The sequence below is a fragment of the Rhopilema esculentum genome, chromosome 11, assembly GCF_057945365.1.
Source record: "Rhopilema esculentum isolate cy_ngs chromosome 11, ASM5794536v1, whole genome shotgun sequence".
In the NCBI taxonomy this organism is placed as follows: Eukaryota; Metazoa; Cnidaria; class Scyphozoa; order Rhizostomeae; family Rhizostomatidae; genus Rhopilema; species Rhopilema esculentum.
Genome location: NC_142825.1, coordinates 6,571,901 through 6,586,952, shown reverse-complemented (window position 1 = coordinate 6,586,952; position 15,052 = coordinate 6,571,901). Strand labels below are relative to the sequence as shown.

Here is a 15,052-nt window from a genome sequence, read left to right as displayed (position 1 = left end):
TCAGAGATATTGTATTACAATCCAGTGAGTTTATTTCATTTACCAAAAAGCGAGCTTTTGGTCGAGTGAATCCCTCACTCAGCAAATGCTTTATTGAACGAGATGTGATTTTTGTGAAGGAAGGATGTTTTTAAAAAATAAGCTTTCAGTTAGCTTTCAATATAAAGAGTTTCCAGTAGTGTCTTTCCCCCTAACCCCATTGAGAATGTTTGTTTGCACGGCCCTGTATTTAGTAAATATAATTTGAGTTCTATTTGAGAGGACAGCTACTCCAACGGAGATGATTAGGTATATTACACTGGGTGCGGTGAAGTCAACTCAACCCAAGCCCACTGCCAAACCCCTTCATGTAAGAGAAACGCAGCAACAACAACAGTTGCAAGAGAAGCAACAACAACAACCTCGTTTGTGTGGGAGGAAAAACATGTTGACTTGTTCAAAATTTTTTAGTCAGCTGTGATTCGTCTTCAAGAAGAATCACGAAGTTTAATGTCAGGTTTTTGGTTGCAAAGAATGAGGTATGCGTTTTTCCTCTGAGTGTAACACAACGTAATTATTCCAGTTTTTTATCTGTTTTGTTTTGAACGTTCTAATTGAAAGCAGCCAGCAAGCACAAACACGTTTTTAAGATTGAATCAAAACCTTATACCCTCTCTTTTGGATTCTCTGAGGCCATGCGCTCATTCTGTCGAGGACAGAGCTAATGTTCTAACGTTTCGGCTTTGAAAAGAAATCATTGCAGTAAAATCGTTCCCTCTCGCGTGTTGTATTGTATCGCTACAGTTTAACTATATCTTATTTATAGTGCACTTCTTTCGTTGAATATTAGTTATGTTAAACATAGTCGGCAATTAATTTGCGCACTTTTTGATTGCTAAATGAATGTTACTTTACCGTCGCATATGAGTAGAAGTCATCCAGGGTAGTATCCGTGTAAACCTCACGCCAGAAATTGGCCAGTAAATTTCGAAGCTGCGGCGAAGTTCTTCATCGTAATGCTAACGCCAAAGAAGTTTTATGATACAACAACAATGGTTGTTTTTAATACATAAACTGGCCCAACCACAGGCAGCCAACACAACCACCTTTATGCCAACGCAATGGCAAAACGTTCGTTTTTTGCCAGTTCACCAAGAAAATCATGAAGTCTACGCCAGACATCTCCTACGTCTCCTACGTAGGTGTAAGTTTAAGTTAATTTTACAGATAACCTTTAATCACAATACGTCTTTGTGTTCATGGTAAACACCAAAGTGGTGGTTCAAGATTGAAAAATAAATTATAAATAGTTGCATTGTGTTAGTCAGTAAATGTTTTTTTTGTTTAGAGAATTTTGACTGATAAAAGCATCCTTCTTTGTTTACTAGTTCTTTTTAATGTAGAGAAATGCACCTCCCTAAAATTGCCAATAGTTTCCAGCCTTTTATTGGAGGTTCTGTCAAATACAGGCCTAATTTATGGGTGTTTAAGCCTGCAACCCTAAATTACTGTCTGGAAAGTGTGACACTTTTACAACATATCTTGGGTGCATCAGATGCTCTTCAATGGAAGTGCTGTATGGGGAATCAATTGGGTCTCTGCATGTGCAACCAGAAAGTGTGCTACACATTTGATCAGAATTTAATTAACAAGGAACGAGCTTCAAGTTACACAGCTAAATGTTAAATTCATCAATTTGCCAAAATAAAACTATACAAAGATAGTTATAGCAACTCTGGCCAAACTCATCAGGTTTGTATTACCTTAAGCATTAAGTTGTCTAAAGTGCAAACATTTGCTTGTCTAAAATCCAAACCAGGTGTGCCAGACTGCTGTGATTGTTACAATCTTGGATATGGTCTTGATTATCTTTCCAGTCTGGTCAAAAAGTATCTCTCTAAAAAAATGATTTCCCACAGAGGTTGCATTGCCTTTGTCGTGCATCTTCAGGCCTCTCAGGGAAAAAAAGCAACACAGGCTATAAAAAGCCCTTGCCAGTTTGGCTCTGTGGGCTATTTAGCCCTTGGAGCCCTTGCAGAACTGTTGTTAATTTTTTTATATTTGAGTATTTACAAAGGCAAAAATACATTACCTTGCTAAATTCTTTAAACACTATTCACCTTAAGAAGGCATTTTATGCACCTTTAAATTTTGTTTTACCACAACTTGAAACAAGACAAAAAAGGAACATAACTTTTTGGAATATAGCAAAGTTTTGTTAGGTTTTGCCAGTCAAATGTGGCTTTTTGGGAATGCCTAGTGTATATGTTGTGACTTGAAAAGAAATTGTTTCGTATTTGACAGCATGGTGTAACATTTCTCACTTTAATCATTCGTAGCATTAAAGTGGCACTGAATTGAAAAAATGAAATTTTTTATTGTTGATTCTGGTAGACTAATCATCGCTGATTTCGAAAAAAAGTTTAGTTTTTTAATTTGGGGACCACAAGTAGGGGTTTCTGGGGTTCTTTTGCAAGTAGGTCGTGCGTAAAAAGGGACTGGGGCGAGTGACGCATTAAGATTTATATAGTCAATTCAGCCATAGCAAGGGCTGTAAGAAGATAAAAAGTTACAAATTGTGTAAAACATGATACAAGCATGAAACTTGATAGAGATAGGCAGCTTGATACGCCGAAAAAGATAGGGTGTAAATAGACGCTGACAAATATCCCTTTGTGCTATTTTTAGAGTGGGATACTAGGTTCCAAACCTCTAAGCAGTAATTGTCACAATTTAACCATTAGATCGCGATACCAGCATGAAACGTGATAGAGATAGGCAGTTTGATACGCCAAAAAAGATCCCACCGTGCTACTTATAGACTGGAGAACAAAGTTCCAGATAAAGCAAGTTATTTTCATAATTTTCATTTTGGATCATGATACCACGACAATGATGCTAACCAGTGGCGTAGCGTGAGCGCAGAATTTAGGCATGCGGTAACATAAAATATATGTTGAATGAATGTTGAATGTTGAATGAATGTAATCGTAGTTTCAGCTTTTTAAAAATACAAGCGGTAATTAATGATAATCGTGATAATAAATTTTGATTTTGAAAGTAACAAATCATTTGTACTCTAATTCTAATCAATCAAGGTGTCTATTCTTTGCATCAGAGGCTCCGACAGAGGTTGGAAAGTGAAGGGGGGCCAAGGGAAAAATTATCACCCATGCGAGAGTTTTTGAAAAAAGCTCAATTGTTTAGCAAGAATTTTCAGAATAACTCCTAGTGCTAAAACTGCTTCGCAAAAGATTTTATTCTTATTCATATTCCTCAAGAAAAGGCATCACCCAATGCCCACCTAATGTAAGAATTTTTTATGCTATAATGAAGCTGGGGATTCCCGCAAGGAGGAGCTCTCCACATTGCAAAATTGTTAACACGCTGCAGAGCCTAAGGGAACAGGAGCAACAGTTTCTGCTCATTTTTTTACTCTCATAGTTAACGAAGATGAAAATAGTGAGCTGTGAGAGTTGTTAGAATTGAAGATGCTTCCATGTGTAAAGTTTCAGAAAGTAAGTCCCGGCAAATCATCATGTATTTGGCAAGGCTTGCGCTCAGGTCTACCGCATGCCCTGATCCGTAAATTCTGGCTATACTGGCAAGCCTTTTGACTTGAATTACGGAATGCGGATCATGACAAATAGACTCTGACCCCACTTTGATGAAACTTTTTCTCTTTTCAACAGTCACAAAGTAAAGAAAGGAAAATAATTGGATTTGAAATGATGTATCACGCAAAGAATATTCGCAAAAAGCAGCTTATAGGTAGAAAAATGTTGTGGATTATCAAATATTTGGGAAGGTTTGCGCTCAGGCCGACCGCAAGCTCCAGTCCAGAAAATTCTCACTTTTCTCAGAAGCTTCTCTCCAGTTGCACTGAAGCTGCACTGGAGCATCACATGTTTCTCTTATTTTAGACAGGCAAAAAGAGTGATGTGGAGGGGCTTCAGTTTTTCAGATTTTTCGAATTTCATAATTTTTAGCGATCTGTTTACTTGGAAAAATAGCCAATTGGGGCCAATTGGCCTGTTGGCGCTAGAGTTCACCGCATGCTGCTCATCACAAGAAAGAGAAGCCGTTTATTGCGGAAATTGTTATGCATTGAAAGTGTTGCAAGAATTTTAGAATTTGTCTATAGATTTTTACGCTTGCGCCGCAAGCGTAGCATACATAGACGCTACGCCACTGATGCTAACAATGTTGCTACTGCTATAACCAGGGACGCCAAAAAGTTCTGGAAGCCAAAACGGATAGACGAACATATATTTGCAACCACGAATTCTAGATGAGCTTAAATTGATTCTTTTTCTTGCAAAGCTTTAAAAAGTTTTACTAATTTAAAAGCTTTAATTAGTTTTGCTAATTAAAAGCTAAGCAAAGCTTTGAAAAGTTTTGATAAAATAATCCCTGACCGGTTTACATCAATGCCTTCATCTTCATGTCTAATAGATCAACTTTATCCCTTGATCAATTTGCTCACTTTTATTCATAATTTGTAAAGCTGTTCGTAAAAGCACTCTTATTCGACACGCTCAATATTTCACAAAAGGTAAATGATCGGCATGAAGTCTTGGTAAAAACTGCACGCAAAAAGTTTGCTTTTTTCGTATGGGCTCGAAATTTTCGCAAGATAATTAATACCTTCAATAAATGAAATAAATTTTTTTTGATTTTTTCAATTCAGATGCACTTTAATCATGCTATACATATGTTATAATAATAATAATATGATATAATGAGGGATAAGCAGGCCATTGGCCTATTAAACCCTTTAGCGTTCGTTTTTAAGCGTATTCATAGTTGTACTCCTCGTTCCCGCAAAAATCGTGATATAATTTCTCAAACTCTATAACTGACTATTTCTTTCGTGAGAACACATTTCCTATTCCATTGCATGTTTTAGCAGATAATACAATAGTTTGTTAATATTTGGTTTGTTAATATTTTGGCTATTTGATAAACATATAGACATGTAAGACATCTTTCTCTTTATTTACTAACACCCTGCTATTTAGCAGTAAGTAGTTCAACATTGAGAAGCTAAACTGCGCAGATTAAATGAGTGCATTGCTCTGATGAAGCCCTGTATGCCAAAACAAAATATAAGCCTTCACTGATTTATGTGTATTTGTTGTTGTTTATTCTTTTCGCGTTGCGGTGTTTCTTATTTGCTACATTATTTTCATGGTTGCATGTTATTTTTTATTTTTTCACAGTTGGCTGATTTTTAATAATTTTTCTAATTTCTATAATTTTTTTAATTTTTCATGGCTGGCTGATTTATTTATCAAGCTTTTCATTTCTTAATAGTTTCTTAATAGTTCTTAATATTTGCATTAATTTTTTTAATATTTTGTATGGTTGAATGGTTTTATTAATGTTTTTAAATTGATAAAATATTCATACTGATGCAAGCGTCTGAGCCTATCGGATAAGTCCCCATCGGAAAAGGCTCAGACGTTTGCATCAATATGAAGATTTAATCAATTTAAAAACATTTATAATTACAAACATAAGTAAGAGATATAACAAGCTAACATAACAAGGAGGGTAGTAAGGAAAGCCGCCTTTAGCTTTTACCATTCCCTCCTTTATGTGAACTTAACATCTCACGTTGTGTGAAAATGCGCGTCGTATTAACTTTAAATATTGTTTGTTTTTTGAGTCTTTCAGTTTGGTTGCCTAGTAATTTATATAACCTTTTGCACTTTTGATAATAACAAATAGACAGGGGAAACATCATTTTACGTTAGAGATTAATTAAGCACAATGCACTTACGCGTATTGATTGTGGTGATTATTAACAAATTTTAATTATACTACAGGTTTTATCGAGTGTTGATTTAGTTGGATTTGAGATGGTATGATGTTTAGACGTATTAGAATTTAAGATAAGTTAAAAGAATTATAAAGATGACCTCTCTTGATTGTTCTGTTTCTGCACAGTAGTAGATTAGAACCAGCGGAAGATTTGCGTTACATGTGACAAGATTTTTCGCGCCAGTTAGCAATCACGTCAGAATCCTAGTCGGCAGAAAAGAAAAAAACAGGCGAAAGAAATAACTTTGCGATGTTACAAACCTACTTTGTCATTTAATAATTGACAGATTTGAATTGAAACAGAAACGTCAAGCTGTATATCATCAAACGTTTTGGTGCATATTTTGATCTAGGTGAGTTAGCTACAAATGCTTGCGATAGAAATTTGCCCCAGTTAAGGAAAAAACCAAGCTGATCAAGTGACAAATAGGGACTTTCGAATGAAGTTGTTCGTGTAGACTTCTTGGATAAATGCTTGAAGTATTTATTTCACTTCCCAATTTTTTCGTTCACCTTAGGGTATCTTGAGGTAAATGTTTGCAGTGAATAGCGTAGAAATGCAATCGTCATCTTTAGGATGCTCTTTAAAGAGTATTCAGAATATAGAGAAAGTTTGCGACAAAAATTTGCTCCTACGTTTTGTGGGCACGATTCAGTTAAAATTTTTGAAATCCATCGTAACAGATATTTTACACCGGGCAATTTCAGTGGGTAGCGCTAAAATGAATAAAAGTGGCCTTCGTTGGCGTTTGTTTACAGTTTCTTGTTATCTGATTGGTCAGAACTCGGGGGTGTGTCTGCTGTATTAACCAATCAAAGATTTGAAGCTCATGCTACTGCTCTAGGGGTATTCCATTAGCTCCTCGGCACGTTGATATCTCAGCTGTTAATTAGCAAACTGAAACCAGTGGGAATCAAACCCTACATTACAATTTTTCAGGGTAGGGTCCGCGAATGACGAGCATGATTACCAGAGAATCGATTAATGCTTCATTGAGTCAATTCTCAAGCGAACCGGAAGCATTTAAATTCGAAAATTTTTTTACCTTCTGCAGCAACCATTGTGCCAGTCTATATGCCTAATTTTTTCATTAAGATATTATTCAGAATAGTACTTCAAGGTTGGGGACTAAGGGAGGGTTTTAGAAAACCAGCCGATCTTCAAAATGAATAAAACATCTTATATTTCAATTTACACTTACAGTAGAAAATTTATTCAAGAATGAAAAAGTCAATAAATATTAAACAGGGGGGGGGGGGTGGAGGGAGAAGACTCCTTCTACTTTCGACATCAGACTTTGCCTTCATATTGTTTGATTGAAACAACTCCTATTTGATCTCAATTTGAAACACTTGACACCCCATAAGAAATTTTCCTAGCACCGCCCCTGCATTTGTCTCTTCAGAATCTGAATGAGATGATTTCCGTGGGGACAAAATTTTTAATTAGTCAAGATAATCTAAATACTTCTCAGGCCATGGCGATCGATGATCCTGCTGCAGTTGAAAGTTCTGAAATCCTGCACAATTCTTGTAACCCATATATATTTTAAAGACTGTGTCCCAGAAGCTAGACTAACTTTGATCTGGGCAAAAATTTCCCAATGATCGTGGCAATTTTGTAGATGATGTTGAAAATGCATCGTTGAATTGAAACATCTTTCAACATAGGACGTTGGTAAATGCTTCAAATTTCATTGAAAGACATTACAAGGAACACATAGAGCTACCTTGCCCTTGTATTGTATTGCAAAAGCTTTTAGCCCTCTAAATCCGTAATATGCTTCGCAGTCCCTCATCCTAAAACATCGATGTAGACAAACAACGGTCCATAGAATATTTCTAAGTATTAGTGAGTGCAGTTGCGTTGTAGTGATCGAATTGATTCGCCTGGCCCAAGAACATAACGTGCCGATGGAACTTTTAAAATTATTGTTTTTTTGCGAGATTGTAGCCTCATTTTATTTAAGATTTCAGATAAGTGAATATCTCATATTAAATTGACTTTTGATGTTTTTTTTATATTTTTCTTATCATATTACTAGGAGACCCCCAATTGAAAATCCCTAAGGACCCCCAGCTGCCTCTGTTATACCAAAGATCATCAACTATTCCATATGATTATGGTAATGTACTCATATCTCAGTGTATTGTATTTGTGGCAGACTTCTCCTTTCTATCAAAAGTCACATTCCTGGGATGTTTGTGAAAGATTGTGGGCCATATGTTCCGTTTGATCTACATAAGTGTCGTTGAAGGAGCAGCTAGGTAACTCTCAAACAACAAAATATTAACAAGATGTGTCCAAATGATTGCAGCAATTCTACCCATAAGTCAATATTTAAGCATGAGTTGTGGATACAGTATTGTGGGGGATCCAAAGTATTTTCTTTATGGTTATTTGGTAAGAGGTTGCGTTAGTGCAAACAGGTCTGAGGTTAATCAACTTTACAAATATTTATTGTTGTATTGAACAGCCAAATTTCACACACTAGAGCATCTGTTATCAGATTTATCAATTTGAATCGATGTTTTGGTAGCCCATAATTTTGTGTCTTGGAGCGTGTCGTTGGTTAGTTTGTTGTTTTATTCTATTGTAGACATTCACAAGATGTATATTCAGTAATAGGAGGTAGAAAACACAACCAAAATTTGAAAGGTATGCCATTTTCATGTACACTTTGTGCCATAAGTATATTTGTATCATATGTATACGGCATTTGTATATTATACAATTGATCAAAATATTATACACTTTTTTTAAAGAACCAGTAAACTGAATCTCAGGCCGGATTGTTCTAAATTTGTACTTAATTTATAAGGGTGTAGGCAGTGCAATTGCTAGCTGGTGCGCTCTAGGGAGGTGCGTCAGGCCTTGTTTGCCAACAAAGTTGGTGAGACATCTTTTATTTGGCGACAAGTTTGAAAATTCACCGAAAAAGCACCCCTAGATAGCAATAAGCACTCAGTTTTTGAAATGAAACATTGTTCAAAATTAAATTTGCAGTTGCTCAGCCTCTTCTTAATCTCTTCTTAACTTTTGACCGATTTTGATGCTTGTGTTCTTATAGAATTGTTCTTATTAAAAAGGGAGGTAGTTGACATGTATGAATAGTAGGGCACTTACACACCCAAGATTTTTGATCAAAGCAATCTGCTGCTTTCAATTTCAAAAGCAGAGGGGCCACATCACATAGTGGGAAAGCGTGTGCCCTTATAAATTGCAATGAATACAATCACATCTGGTAGATTTTTAGTCCCTTTCACAAGTTCCCTGTCTTCCTTTGGTGCAGGCTCTCCTGCTTTTCAACTAGCATAGATCATGTCAAGCTGTTGACTGCTTGTTTAACGACAGAGATCTGCATTAATTGTGAAATGTTTGGTGGGGTTGTGCAGGGCGTTTGGTCAAGATTTCTTAAGGGATTTTTTCTGTTTAATTTTCATTTCTATACTGTCATTTGACAGGGGGAGAAGGTCTTCCGCATCCCTGCTCTCTAACGACAACTTGGTAAGCTCTGTTCATTTCACTTCGAACTGAAATCGAAGTCAAGTTAGGGGCTGCTGTGCAAGCTTTTGAAATTGTAGAATAGTTGTTCGGTGAAATTTGATATCAAAGGCATAAACAACCGCTGCGGATTTTGTTCATGGATTTTCTCTGTCTATATCTTCTAAACCGAGGCCTTTAACAAATGCGTTTTTTCCAGTGTCCAATAAGCTCTCTAGTGGTGCGGCGTTATTTACATTGGTGGTTGGTTAAAATCTCCTGACATGAATATTCGGTTGCAAGATGATGAACTTCCATTTGGATCGGAGAATCACTGTTTTATTCAAAAGCTGGACAGCTGAAGATTCAAAGGGTACTTTTTTATTATTATATCTGTTCTTCTTGTAATGCTGTTAATATAAACGTATGCTGTAAGCTTATTATCTTTGAAGCCATTTGATGCGTTGTCTGTGTTTTCAAGGAATGTTAAGACAAATGGTTGTTTATGTTTTACCCAGCCCAGCAATTAAACGCTCAAAAGCCCCACTTAGCTCGTAATCATTAAAAGCCAGGGAGGGGGCTGTAAACCTAACTTCGTCAGTTATTTTGTTCACTGTACTTATTGCCTAAGTTAAGTTTCCTAAAAGCTTCCAAGTTTTCAATTGTCATGGAGATTTGTTTTAGCAGGAATGTCATGTATCAAACGAACATAGGTTTAGAAGGAGTGCTTCATATTCTACTATCCAAACTGCCTGCAAAACCTTTCCAATGCCTGTACTGTTGTCATATTGTCAATACCCCGTTTTTTTCTAACCGAGAGGCTCATGGAATTTTCGACGTAGTCTTTTGTCTGCTACAGATAATTTAAATTGTTTCCATTTTCTTCCATCATATTTCATGATGCGGTTGTAGCAGATAACTTCCAACGAATAAGACTTGATTTTAGGTATAGTGAGCAAGTTAGCCAAGGATTGGTTTTAATTACATGTTGACTTAGATGTCAGTAAGTGGCAGGCTTCATTCTTAAGCAAATACACATTTTGTCTCTTATTATTTGTCTCTCATTGTCGCTCACCCTATTGTGTCTGTCATATTTGTCGTTCAAATACACTGCTTTTATACAAATTTAGAGGGAACTTATACTTGCACTTCACATATTATAAAGATTTGCTTTATTGTACGACTATGCAGCTTCAGGAACGTTATGTTTGGAATTCGCTTATCATTTGCAGACAGAGGGTGTAGTGTAGAAAGTTGATGTAAATTATAGAAATGAATGTAAGTAGATTCGTTTACGCGAACAATAAGGCCAAAAGAACTGTGGGTTATTTGAGAAGCTGACTGCAACGTTGTTAGTAACGCAGAGAAAACCATTTTTTCGCAGTTTGGGTCGTATTCTGAATACGACACGACATTAGCAAAGCTGTAGGTATATATCGACCCGTTTAGACAATGAAAATGGAATGAATGTCTAGCATTTTCAGAGTGAAATGTTTCTTTCATTATCAGTCTTCACGCTGTTAAGAAATGCTTAACATAATTAAATTCTGGGTAAATTATACTTGGCAAATTTTATTAAGATTTCAGAACAAGAGACCATTGAAATCTGGATTTAATATAAAATTCCGCCTTAGAAGAAAAAAGGCTTTAAAAAATTGATCAGTCCCTTCCGTCCTTATGATTTCTTGGTTATAACGTCAATAATATTTCCATAGAATTTTTTACATTTTCTGGCTCAAAGATCAGTTTTCAGCTACAGGCTGTTGGATTCTTTGTAAGTCTAGAAAAGCGACAAATTTTGTAGTCACTAGAGAGAGAACGACTTAGAAATTAATCCGTTTTTTGGAAACGCAGTCAAAGAAGAAGCCTTTCCCTGTGAAGTTGGAATCACAATTGAAGGAAATGTCAAAATCTATAATTCGCATTGTTATAACAGGCTCATTGGCCTCTGTGAGAGTATTAGAACTGCTAAGTTTTGATGAACTTTTGCATTGGCCTATAAAAACAAAGGTTTGACTAAACCAGTGTATTGTCCCCTGCTGCTATAATTGAGTAACGTAATATTAGGGGACCCTGTTTGTCTCTTTTTGTGTTTGGTAAAGCCAATTGCATTTATAACATAATAAAACTTCAGTAGCTAGAAGCTTAAAACCTAGAAAATCTGGATATTTGACAAAACTGGAGACAAAGCGATAATAGTGTTAAAAATCGTATCATATGGGACTATCCCCTTTCAGTTTCCAAAACTACTATGTTAAAACGGGAGGTGGTTCTGTTATAAAATCTAATGTGCATTTAGGCCTTATTTCAAGGTTTAGTATTTTACCCAAAGGTCGACATAAAAGCGACATTTTTTTTCTAACAAAGAACTAACAAATATTGTAATTTTTATCATCAGAAAAGTCGCTTTTTTTGCTCTTTGGTCTCCAGTCAAAGGAAGTAACACTGTATAGCTATTATAATGTGGGGGATTTCTTCAAATAAGATATTATTCTGCAATTATGCTTACCTCGAAAAAGCGCTCATGGGTCCTTATTCGAGGGGGGGGGGGCTTATTTGCAAAAATGATTTTTTAGGTGGGGGCTTATTCGAGGGAGGGACTTATTCGAGGATTTACGGTACCATAGAATCATTTCCTGAAACCTCCTTCGTCAACCAAAACTTTAATGAACTTGGAGGGGCATAATGTTGTAATGATAGAGAGTAAGAGATAGTGAAAGCATTAAACGCATAAGGGAAGATTCTAAGCATTTTAGTAGCTCCTAACGTTCAAGGATCAAACGATTAAATACAGGCAATGTTCTCTGTAGCATACGCGTATGTTACGCGCTATAAGGAACAACCCGCGGGTGTTAGGCGCTAGAAGGAACAAGACATTCTATGTTTGGTAAGATAACAGAACCAGGTTTGTTTCTTCGTTTGAACTGAAAAATGTTTTCCATTTCTAGACTTGATACTGTACCTGCTTCTGGTTTTTGCAATCGCTCTGCTCTACGAATGCCTTCGAGGTTTTCAAAAATACTTTGTCTTCAAACTGTTGATGTCAGGACAGAGTCCAGGCTCGCAGAAAGAGAGAGACTCACTGTTGCGTAAAAGGTGAATATGATTTATTAGGTGGTATCTGTAGTGATTCAGACCATAGACAAATCATTCATTTAATGGGAGGTTTTGTTTCACACAGTTCTTGTCATTTTAAAAGATTACTCTATAGGAGGAGAGAGGAGGGGAGGCCTTGTTCTGTGGTAATATCCGTATCGCAAAAGTTTTGTTTTCTACCGTTCTTCTGCTTTAAGTGCTCAGTCACATGGAGTGGTCTGGTGAATTTGTTGTAGAATTATTTCATAAAGTACTTCAAGCCTAAATGGCCCAGAAAAGAATAAAGAATTATTGATAATATATGTACAGCAGCGAAGATCAAAGCGCACGTTAGAGATCAGTTTTGGATTATGAGTTGCTATTCCATATTTCAAAAAAGTTGCTGATTAATTACGAAACACTTGTTAAGCATTATGATCCTCCTGACTCGATTATGAATTGTTCAGGTGGATCAAATAGCTCATAGAATAATTGATCCCCTGTTTCTTGATATAATGGACCGATGAGATAATCAAAGGCTTAACCCCAAAGTGTTGCAGTGTTAACACAGTCTATCACTTCTAAGGATGGGTTTTCTTCCAAACCTACCATTTTTAGTATTAAAATTATGGCCTGGCCAAACAAATCAAACATCCGTAAAACAGTACCCAACATTGTTGATTGTTGTACAGTCATTGTTGGACGATGTTTTATGACCTAGCCAAACGAATCAAACGGATGTCAAAACATTTGTGGTGGTCAAGCGCTGCCGCACAGCTTTCTACAGTTACGGCGTTTTATTTGCGCTTGCGGTGGCGTTTTAAGGGATGGCCAAACTAACGCAACATTTTTGGTCAAACATGAAAACAAATATTATGTTTTACAAAAAGGTTTGATGGAAATTTAATTTCGTAAAACATCACAAAACATCGTAAAACATGGTAGCCAAAGGATAAAACATGTTCTATCCAACAATCTTGGATGATGTTTCATTCCGATGTTTTATTCGTTTAGCCAGGGCTTTGTTCGTTTACACGATGCTGGATAAATTTTTATACGGAAAGACTTTCCATTAACACAAGTACGGATACATCAGATTTTTCTCAACGAATGGCTTCAATTCCAGACAAAGATTAATGAAACTCTCCTTTGATATTCAAAAGTTTTCAATCAATTCTTCTGGCAATACCATAGCATTGACAAAATTATCCCACGAACTGCTTGTTCCGCCAGATCTTCGCCGAAATATACACACGCTGTTCTTCCTTTTTTTAAGAATTCTTCTGATGCGCTGGATCCTTGAAGTACTCTTATCATCAGCAGATAATAATATTCTTTCGAGCGAAGCGAAAACTGTAATAAAAAGCAAAGCTTGGGGCTTAAATTTAAACCTCATTGTGTCAAAATCGCATCTCGTTAGTTTACCTACTTTGAGAGCTCCTCCTTAAGAATTCTACTACTTCTAGTTGCATTGTGTTGTTGCTGAAGATGGACAATATCGCCGCCTCGCTATGAGTCCGTAACAGAACTTTTCCGACTAGCCTATCCGTACAACTTGTTATCCTGATTAAGCCAGTTTATACCAGTGTTAGACCAGTGGGAGCATTGCTCTAGGAGAGAGAAAATCCTGTGCTTTTGCTTCCTAGAAGTGTGTAGTTTTTTAAATTTCTTTTACAGCTGTTTTTCTTGATTCGCAATGAACCACGAAGGGTCATTTTACCCGCAATTTGTTGTAACTAATTAAATAAATTCTTTTCCTTTTCTAGACTGATGAAACACATCTTCGCAACGTTGGTATACATAGCTCAACTGACATTCGGTTACTTTCTCATGCTGCTTGTTATGACATACAATTCCTTGATTTTTGTTACAGTCATAGTTGGTATCGTAATTGGATACTTTTTGTCAGAGCCGCTGATTCTGCGGGGCCTAGACAGATATTATCTCGCTAGACTTTTGAGGAGAAATGGGGAAGAGGAACGTGCGTCGTTGAATGGACAACGGAGAATTTTACTCGAGGTAGAGGAGCCATTGAACGAAATCACCTGATAAAGTTTCTCAAATGTTTCTACATAATTTTTCAGCAAAGATGTATGCAATATATATATTAATGGTTATATCGATATTATTTTGCTGTTGATTTTAAGATGGAAGTTTCAAATATTCTAGGTTACTAGATTTATTGCCTATTTCTTTTTCTATTTCTAATCCTATTCTTCTTTTATTTTTTCCAACGTTTTTTGCACTCCATCAATCTTTTGCAAAGCAAACCCCTTCGTTCAATGCACGTTAATTTCTTTATACACACGCCATTCTATACACATCATTCCAACTCTGGCTATACAGACACTATAAAATTGGAAGGAAAGAATTTTTCAGGGAATCAATGAAGAAGCCCAGTTTGAGCAGGCATATTTTACTCACTTTTCACGCTGTGAACATTTAATGGTGCATATAATATCAAGGAGTCAATATAGTTGAATTTCTACTGCCTTATCTACCGTACTTGACCTTGATCAAGCTATAGTAAAACCCCTTTTTATATCAGTTGGTGAAAATTTGACTTTCTTGCGTTTCTGAAGAAATTGCGTTGGTAAAGATGCGTTTCTAAAGAAATTGACAGGAAGATGAATTATTTTTCTGTGTGCTGTGTGTTGTACGTGTGTTGTTTCTACAAGCTACTTCCGT

The 15,052-nt window shown here is 36.3% G+C and overlaps 1 protein-coding gene across 1 annotated transcript; it reads left to right on the top strand.

Annotated features, from left to right (window-relative positions):
- Window positions 1-377: 377 nt before the first annotated feature.
- On the top strand, window positions 378-14,542 carry LOC148958961 (protein SLC31A2-like). The gene is made up of 5 exons (XM_089111359.1): window positions 378-518; window positions 8,406-8,464; window positions 9,510-9,662; window positions 12,238-12,385; window positions 14,131-14,542. Exons 3-5 carry the CDS (start codon window positions 9,593-9,595, stop codon window positions 14,411-14,413), a joined length of 501 nt encoding a protein of 166 aa, XP_088967485.1. The 5' UTR covers window positions 378-518; window positions 8,406-8,464; window positions 9,510-9,592; the 3' UTR covers window positions 14,414-14,542.
- The last annotated feature ends 510 nt before the right edge of the window (window positions 14,543-15,052 follow it).

What these genes read in the sequence shown, in the direction of transcription:
- LOC148958961 (XM_089111359.1), top strand. Translation starts at nt 9,593, where the DNA reads ATGATGAACTTCCATTTGGATCGGAGAATCACTGTTTTATTCAAAAGC. An exon ending in GACAGCTGAAGATTCAAAGG is followed by an intron (nt 9,663 to 12,237) that starts GTACTTTTTTAT and finishes TTCCATTTCTAG; the next exon opens with ACTTGATACTGTACCTGCTT. An exon ending in GACTCACTGTTGCGTAAAAG is followed by an intron (nt 12,386 to 14,130) that starts GTGAATATGATT and finishes TTCCTTTTCTAG; the next exon opens with ACTGATGAAACACATCTTCG.